General features: G+C 32.8%; 1 protein-coding gene across 1 annotated transcript; it reads right to left on the bottom strand.

Moving 5' to 3' along the window:
* Positions 1-1,976: 1,976 nt before the first annotated feature.
* LOC136221608 (putative RING-H2 finger protein ATL69) lies at positions 1,977-2,516 on the bottom strand. Its single transcript, XM_066008992.1, has one exon. It carries the CDS (start codon positions 2,514-2,516, stop codon positions 1,977-1,979), a length of 540 nt encoding a protein of 179 aa, XP_065865064.1.
* Positions 2,517-9,891: the final 7,375 nt, after the last annotated feature.

Genomic DNA, 9,891 nt, shown 5'->3' with positions numbered 1-9,891 from the left:
GGGGCGTATGAACATCACGCCCCACCACATGGTGAGGCGTGATGCTCACACGCCCGAGTGCCGAACCAGATTTTTTTTTAATTCAAATTACAGAAATGCAAGGAAGTTCAATCTGAAAAATACCTCGAATTCAGACATAGCATCACTCTCGTCTCCTCCCGGTGATAACAGATTGCCTTCCATCAAACGTGTTGTCTTTGATTCGGATGAAAATGTATTTGGGAGACTTTGAGAGAGTTTGGGAGGGATTCAAATTTTCAGTTTTTGGTTAAAGGACGGTTACGTCTTTTTCCAGGGCTGGAAGTATGAAAATGGGGCTGGGTTTAGTAACCCACTTTATTTAAAGGCCAATATTCAGCCAATGCTAAAAAAATTAAAGCTAAATTAGCCTTGTATTATTTTCGTTTTAAGGATCAAACAGATATTTATTCGTTTTTAATTAGTATAAATATGAATAAATTAATTAAAAAAATAGCAATTAAGGTTGGTTTGAATGGTTAAAGGCTTCAAGTCGTTTAATCTAGTGATCTCGGATTTGAACCTTAATGTATATAGAAAACTTTAATTGAAAGAACATTCACCTAAAGGATATCTGACGAGTTGATATATAAACTACCTTATTATCCAACATGTCGTTTCGTTGATATATAATCAACTACATTAGTATTTTAAAAAATTATGGTCCGTTTGTTTTACCTACTGTTTACCTTATTTTCAACCTCATAGCAAAACCCACCAATAACTAAATACGTTTATACTAAATTAAAATTTTTCTTTCTTTCATTGAGTAAATAATTGAGTCATTGTGCAATTTACCCCTCAAAATCGATTATTAACATTATGATACATGAATTGATGTGGGTATAAAAGTAATTACATTTATACCCAATAAACCTGTTACATAATGATTCAATTAATAATCGATTTATCATAATTTAGGTAACGACTTAAAATCAATTTATCGTAACTATAAATTTCGCACTTTATTAATACAAATACTTGATCCATTTTAGATGACGATTTCAAAATAGAAAGTTCAAAAATTAAAATCATTTAGAATCACATTTTTTTTTTAATGAATCAAAGTTTTCAATTTTTCAAATCACTATTTTGGAGCTTTTTCTATTTCTTTAAACAACTATTTTTTCTCTTCTAACCAAATAATATCTACGTGATCTCAAACCCAAAAGTGTAAAAATTAAAGTTATTTTTTTTGAAGCAAATATCAACCGAATTAAGGTTATTTGAAATATCATTTCCATCAACTCTATAACGGACCATTATATTATAAACTTCAAAGTTGAGGGGTCAATAATATTTTGATTTTAAAATTCAATAGTCATAATGACAAGAAGAGCGAAGTTGACAGCGATGAGTAATTTTATTTTTAACGTCTAAAATGATGTAATTTACTCCTAACGTTGCAGTCATTGTCAAGAGCAATTTTATCTCTAATGTTGACATATTATTCGATTTAATAAATAATTTATCAAACTGTTTTCTATATCATTAATTTGGTCATTTTCACTGGATATGTACGTAATTTTATCACTTATAAGTAACACAGATTAGAAAAAACATATGTATTCAAATGAAAAAAACAACAAATTATTATGTCATGTACGAGTTGGAAAAAAAATTAAAAATCTAAATATTTCATAAAATTTAAAGATATAACAATCTCCAATTTTATTATGAAATATACAATTGATGCAGAATACGGGAATAAAATATCAATGTTTTTAATAATATTTGAAATTGATTCAAATTGTCAAGGTTACGGATAAAATTGCTATTTGCTGCCAATATTAATTATAAAATTACTCTTAACTGTTAATATTAGTGGTAAAAATGCATCATTTTAGACGGTAAGAATAATATAAAAATTCTCCACATTAATTCTAAAAAATACAGAAAAAAGAGGCTAGCTTGCTTTTATAAATAAATGAAAATATAACAATTATTAGTTTTCAAAGTCACCTGAGGTGGAAGGACAACGGAACCAACTCAGAAAGAGGAGTAGTAACAGGCGTCGATCTTGTTGACGGGGCCGGAGAATTCCTACACAACGGACACGTGGCATTCATCCGAAGCCATTCATCAATACAATCAGCATGGAAACAATGATGACAATCTGGAATATACCGTATAATATCTTTCGCCTGGTAATCCGACAAACAAATTGAACATGGGCCGTTATTGGGCCTAGGCAGTCTCCGGCTTTCACCAATCACCATTTTCGGGTACGATTTAATCACGGGCTCATCGAGGCCCATCACTATTATGGACTCTAATGATCCCGCTCCGCCCACGAACGAACTACTTAATCTATAAATATCATCATCTTCGTTGTCATCCCCGTTATCGCTGCGAGTAGTAGCATTACCTTTTACTCTAATGCATGCATAAGACGCGAGCATTATGGTGGAAATGAGGATGAGAATGCTAATAGCTATAGCAATCCCGTAGCCGAGACCGACCCCGGGAGCCGGTACGGGCGGGTCGGCCGAGGACATAGAAAGAGAGAGATGAGGATGTGAAATTGAAAGGAATGGAGAAAGAATGAGAATGGTAGAGCAGAAAATGTGAACAAAAGAGGGAAAAGTATGGAATCTGATTAAATGGGCTTTAAGGCCCAATTGAGGAATTCAAGAAAAGAAATTAATTAAAATTGGACAAAGCATTAATGATGGTAATTGAATATTAATTTTGATAATTTGTATTGTGATTAGTGTAAATTAATCATTTTTTTAATTCCTATAAAATGATTGTATAACAGGTTTTGTCTTTTTTTCAATTTGTTTAATGTATTTTATATATTTGTTTGTTGATCCAAAGTTTATGAGGCATTGATTTCAAGGTTATCTGCCTCAATTTGTTGAGATTAAAATATAATTAGAACCCTAATTTGATTTGAAAATGAAGAAAAGAATCTCATGAGATACCTAGAGTTTGTCAAGCCAGTTGACAAAGAACATGGAAATAGTAACATGAATTTTATTTTTTTATATATTTCATTAATTATACACATTAACATAGATAATGTGTTTAAATGGTTGGTTGAATAATTAAAAATTAGGGATAAGGTATCGTTAAATAAGAATAGTTTTATTTCTAACGTAAAAAATCGTACACTTTTGTTCCTAATTAGGGATCAGTATGGTTCGGTACAATTTGGGAATTTGAATTCTATCTAATGAAATTAATGGTACAATTCGGTTCAATCCTAAAAATAAGTCAATTGTTCAATCCGGTTCTCGATCTTTTTTCCGGATATCCGGTCAGGTTCTAGAATATCCAACATATTTACTCATTAATATTATGAATTTGAAAATCTCCATCATTGTACCTGATTAAGTCAACAATACAATTTGGTTATATCCTAAAAAAATCAACGATTCAATTCAATTCTGGATCTTTTTATTCGAATATTTGGTCCGATTTAAGAATCTTCAAGATCCACGCTTAGCCCTATCCCTAACGTAGGTAATCCGTATCAATTTTACCTCTAACGCAATTTGGATCAATTTGAGAAATAATTCATCAATTGTGTCTTCTTAGTCATGAATCATGTCATCTCTACTGCATACCTTAGTTCTGCTCTAAGGGCCCGTTTGTTTTACCTACTGTTTGATGTTGCTGTTTGCTGTTTGCTGTTACGGTTTGCTGTTTGCTGGTTCCTATTAGAAAAAACTGCTTTTCCAAAAAGCAGAGATTCTCTGCTTTTGTAAAAGGCTGCTTTTCAGGTGTAAAAGACAAACAGGAGGTCACTAACCAAACACTTAATGCTGCTTTTCAACTGTAAAATGCAAACAGGAGAAGCTTAACCAAACACCTAAAACTCTAGCTTTTAAAATGAAAAGGCAAACAGGAGGTGAAAAGTAGGTAAACAAACACCCCCTAAAGTTAAAGCTTTCAAACTCACTTCCGCTCACTTGTATGTTCCCCGGACGAAAGTACGTCATTTTATCACTCATCATAACAGATTACAAATATATGTATACACGCAAAAAAAAATATTAAAAAAATTATATTGTGTTCTATGCGAGTTACGTAAAAAATCCAAATATATTATCGAATTTAAAAATATTAATCTCTAATTCTATTATAAAATTTTAATAATTTAAATAAAATTAGAACCAATTCATATACAACTGATTGATGCAGAATATAAAAATAAAATATCTGTATTTTTAAATAATATTCCAAATTGGTCCAATTTGCTCTTCATTATTATTTTTAGAAATAAATTTGCACGATATTAGACTGTTAGATGTAAAATTAACATAAGTTTTTTTTTACCTTATAAAAAAATACAATTTAATTTGAAATCATAGTTTTAGCAAATATAAATTGCTCTTAACTACTGTCCTAAACCTACCCTTACACTTTACATTTACTATGCCATTTTGTCTATATGAATAATACTATAGAAATAGGGAAAAAGACAATCAACTAAATAATTAAATAACATGCTGACCGATTAAAAAAAAAAAATTTAAATAAATAACATGCTGACATAATTTAAGCACTAGTTTTTGACCCGTGCGATGCACGGATTCATCTTAATATATAAATATTAACAAAAATATAATTAATAATTACAATTAATGATATAAAAAAGGAGGAAGTGACACTTCAGCTCCATCGTTACTGTTTTATATTATATATAGATATGCAAAGAAATAGAGAGATTTTAGGGACTAATTTAAATTATGTAGAACTTTTAGATATAGATATGCAGAGAATTAGAGAGATTTTAGAGATTAATTTAAATTCTGTAGAACTCTTAGATATAGTACGGATAAAATAATCTTTTTATAAATAAATATAATAATATAACTAAAGTTAATATATTATATTTTTATTATATTTTTTATTAGTAAAAAAGGAGGAAGTGACACCTCAGCTCCATCGTTACTGTTTTATATTATATATAGAATATAGATATGCAGAGAATTAGAGGGATTTTAGGGATTAATTTAAATTCTGTAGAACTTTTAGATATAGATATACAGAAAATTAGAGAGATATTAGGGATTAATTTAAATTATGTAGAACTTTTAGATATAGATATGCAGAGAATTAGAGAGATTTTAAGGATTAATTTAAATTCTGTAGAACTCTTAGATATAGTACAGATAAAATAATCTTTTTATAAATAAATATAATAATATAACTCAAGTTAATATATTATATTTTATATTATATTTTTTATCAGTAAAAAAGGAGGGAGTGACACCTCAGCTCCATCGTTACTGTTTTATATTATATATAGATATGCAGAGAATTAGAGAGATTTTAGGGATTAATTTAAATTCTGTAGAACTCTTAGATATAATACGAATAAAATAATCTTTTTATAAATAAATATAATAATATAACTAAAGTTAATATATTATATTTTTTATTATATTTTTTATCAGTAAAAAAGGAGGAAGTGACACCTCAGCTCCATCGTTACTGTTTTATATAGAATATAGATATGCAGAGAATTAGATGGATTTTAGAGATTAATTTAAATTATGTAGAACTTTTAGATATACATATGCAGGGAATTAGAGATATTTTAGGGATTAATTTAATTATGTGTAACTTTTAGATATAGATATGCAGAGAATTAGAGAGATTTTAGGAATTAATTTAAATTATGTAGATCTCTGAAATATAGTACAGATAAAATAATCTTTTTATAAATAAATATAATAATATAACTAAAGTTAATATACTATATTTTATATTATATTTTTTATCAGTAAAAAAAGGAGGAAGTGACACCTCAGCTCCATCGTTACTGTTTTATATTATATATAGATTAGCATAATAAATAAAATAATGCATACCCAACCCCCTAAAGTTGTCTGTTTTGTTCATTTAACCCTCTCACCTTACTGGACAACCCTTTAACCCCCTAAACTCCAAAAAAACGCTACTTTTAACCCCATGTCGTCCGACGTGGCATTGACCTAGTCAACGTTTGTGTCTCAAACATAGGAGGCGCGTGAGAGGATTTTTTTCTTGCCTCCAACGGTAAAAAAATGCATACCCAGCCCCCTAAAGTTGTCCATTTTGTTTATTTAACCCCCTCACCTCACGGGACAACTCTTTAACCCCCTAAACTCCAAAAAAAACTCCTAGTTCCAACTCAAGTACGGGCAGGAGATAAAGAAGATTTAATTGGTGTCTTTCCAATTTTTAATTGGTGCTTTTTTTGGTCTCAATCCACGTTGAAATTATAAAAAATGCTTTAACTTTGTATGAATTATGACCACAGTGTATATAGATACAGCGGAAGGCAATACAAAGGAAGAGTTAAAATTTGATTTGACATGAAGTATAGAATACAGTGGAAGAGAAGTGATGAGTAAATGATATTTATAGCAAATTTTCAATATTAAGGACTTTCAAAAGAAGAAAGTAGGAAAGAAAAGAGCAAATCAAGTTTGTTTCATCATATTAAAAAAAGTAGCCATTACACAATATAATGCATACAAGAAAGGTAGCTATTACACAAGATAATGCATACACAAGATAAGAACAGCAACAAACAAGAAATGTAGCCATTACACAATATAATGCATACAAGAAAGGTAGCTCTTGCTCGCCGAGCAGAAGTCCTATTTCGCTTGGTTGATGCCCTAAGTGCCTGATGAAGTGGGGAAATCGATTTCCCCAAGGTGCTCGCCGAGCACACCCATTCTTGCTCGCCGAGCATGTGAGGGAATATCCCGTTACACACGTGTCACGCGCGTGATACACACGGACAACATTATATCTCGACAGTCTAAAATATGGGGTTAAAAGTAGCATTTTTTTGGAGTTTAGGGGGTCAAAGGGTTTTGTCCCGTGAGGTGAGGGGGTTAAATGAAAAAAATGGACAACTTTAGGGGGCTGTGTAATGCGGGATACACACGTGTCACGCGCGTGATACACACAGACAACATTATATCTCGGCAGTCTAAAATATGGGGTTAAAAGTAACGTTTTTTTGGAGTTCAGGGGGTTAAAGGGTTGTCCCGTAAGGTGAAGGGGTTAAATGAACAAAATAGACAACTTTAGGGGGCTGGGTATGCATTAGGCCTAAATAAAATGGATAAGCTATATTTTAATAAGATTTTGAAGATAAGCTAATTTTGGTGAAACAGTACGATTTGTAGTCTCAAAATTTATCATGGCAATTAAAAGTCTTACTAATTGGAAATTAAGGCAGTAATCCAAGCAAGCATAGGACTGTTCAGGTTTGGTTCGTTAGAAGAAAATTGATAAGATGGACTACAACATTCTGTTCGTAAGCTATTCATGAGCTATTTGCGAGCTTGTTAATGAGCTTGATCATGGGCTTTACTTTCAGACAGCTCGTTAATTCAGTTCATGAACTCCGCTCGCGAACAATTCATTAAATCTGGTTGGACGAAGTGGAAGAGTGCTACGGGTTTCCTTTGTGACTTTGGCATGCATAATAGATTGAAGGGAAAATTCTATCGCACAACAATTAGACCAGCATTGTTATATAGTACGGAGTGTTGGGCAGTGAAACACTGTCACATTCATAAGATGTAGGTGGAGGAGATACGTATGTTGAGATGGATGTGTGGTCATACGAGAAAGGATCGGGTGAGTAATGAAATAATTAGGACAAAAGTAGGGGTTACATCTATTGTGAATAAAATGAGGGAAACCGACTAAGGTGGTTTGGCCATGTAAGACGAAAAGCGCTTGATGCGCCGGTTAGGAGTGTTGGTCCCTTATAACGTAACAAGTTAGTTCCAAGGGAGGGGATAGGAACTATTTAAAATTTTAATACGTTAAAGCTGACTTCTTTTTCTTTGAAAAGGATTACACAGCGCACTGAGTAAATTAAGACACTAGCTTAGTCAACTGGTGACTAAGTCAGCTTCTTTCTTTGAGTCAAGAGATAGCACTTGAGTCAGATACTCAATACAACACAACTCAGCGTGACCTCTTTACTTGGTCAGTTTTGTTTAAGCAAGCAATATATATATATTAAGGAGTTTAAGGTTAGAAAGATGTTACTCAGCAGATTTATCCAGGTTCGACCTCTAAGCCTACGTCCTGTCCCCGGAACACGTTCCGAGCTTTCGAATTCTCTACTGAGCTCTTTAACGGTAGAGCATCAAACCTTTTACAACTTAGAAGTTGAGTATAATAAGAGTACCTTCCTCTATACCTCTACTCACTCCTAATCTCTCGTTGAGTACTATAACCGAGTACTCAGCCTCTCCTTTCTAATCTCTAGAAATGATAAAGATTTGTCCTAAACAATAATTGCTAAGACACCTTAGATGATTGAATAATCACTCTAGACTTTTACACGAAAGATATATAATTTGGTGTAAGAATTTGCTTTGCTTTTTCCCACAGAACTTTGAGTAGATTTTTGGTCAGCGTAATGGCTTGATCAAGTTCTGTGTTGTTAAAATGAAGCAACTGAAGGGCTCTATTTATAGAGACGTCTGAGATATCGGTCATTTTGAATTTCGAAATAACCGTTGGAGGGAAACGGCTTCCTGTCGTTGTCACTCTGTCTTGCTCAGAGCTCTCGGCCAATCAGATTTGAGTATCTTCTGTCCTCGGTCAGCTTTTAGTCAGCTCAGTAGAATGTATCTCCATTTATGGTAAGATCAACTAGACAGCGTCCTGTGTCTTCTGAACTTTACCCAAAGTGGAAACACTTTGTCTGGAAGTTGTTCTTGCTCAGCTGCTGTCTTGTACTCTTTGTCGATTCAACTCAGCAGCTTCATTCCGAAGTTGTTCAACCAAGGTCTTCTAGATCCTTCTTCCGCTGAGCTGCGTTTTGTACATAACGACAGCGTTTTGCAAACACGAGCCGAGTTGTCTTGATCTGTTTGACTTGGGCTTTGACTTCCATATTGGGCTTTAAGCCTTTTAGTCTTTATGTCTTATAAACAATTTAACTCAACATTGAACAAACACATTAGTTAAATAAATCAAAGCATTTAAACTTAGTGTGTTTAGAATATATTTAATTTTACTTAAATAATTTTGTCAAATCAAAATCATGTGGAAAGGTGTTTCAACAAACTCCCCCATTTTGATGTTGGCAAAACTATTCAGCGAGGAACTCAGTGTTGAGCTCCCCCATGATAGTTGACCTATTATTACTTAGCAAACTCCCCCGTCAGGGTTGAGCTACTGACTTAGTTTTACTCCAAACATTTTAAGGTTTAATCGAGTAAGTCTAAGGTCAGTTTTCAGATATAGGTCAGCTCATGGAACATATTCTATTTTACTCAGTATTAAGTGGAAGGTTTATCATTCAGAGAGCGCTGAGTAATTGTTTTGTTCAATGAGTCTTATTAGACAGTGTTTTATAAGCATACAGGATAATGTCAAACATTTGATCAGCATGGGATACAATCAACAAGTATTATAGACAGTAAACACAGTTGATGTAATTGAAGATACATAATAACATAATACTCAGCATCGTATTAAATAACTCAAGTTAGGATAAAAGATGCAAGTATTGTATTGAAGTAAAGTAGTCAGCATACATAGCAAAAGATGAGCATAAAAGAACATAGAGACTACAGACTAAGTACAAAAAAAAAAACTAAGTCAGCCCATTTCTACTTCTTTTTCTTTTGCTTAGACTGACTGCTTCTAGGAGCCTCCTGCTGAGTTCTAGCTTGTTCTTTCTCCCTTGTTTTGTCAGCATCGGGAGGAGTAGGAATTCTGAAGGAGTCGGTTAAGACTGCGGCGGTCAGTACGGCGGACAGCTCCTTAAGTTTGTCAGCACTTTCATTAATGCCGTCAAAAACAATAACGCCTTCATTCAAGACCTCTTTTGGTATGCCAATTTCAGCGGCGCTGAGCAGGCTCAGTATGTAAGCTTGAGACTTACCTACC

The sequence above is a fragment of the Euphorbia lathyris genome, chromosome 3 (genome assembly GCF_963576675.1).
Source record: "Euphorbia lathyris chromosome 3, ddEupLath1.1, whole genome shotgun sequence".
NCBI lineage: Eukaryota > Viridiplantae > Streptophyta > Magnoliopsida > Malpighiales > Euphorbiaceae > Euphorbia > Euphorbia lathyris.
The sequence above is the reverse complement of the archived record's forward strand: the minus strand, read 5'-3'. Positions and strand labels throughout refer to the sequence as shown.

Coding starts and splice junctions, on each gene's coding strand:
- LOC136221608 (XM_066008992.1), bottom strand. CDS start 2,516: ATGTCCTCGGCCGACCCGCCCGTACCGGCTCCCGGGGTCGGTCTCGGC.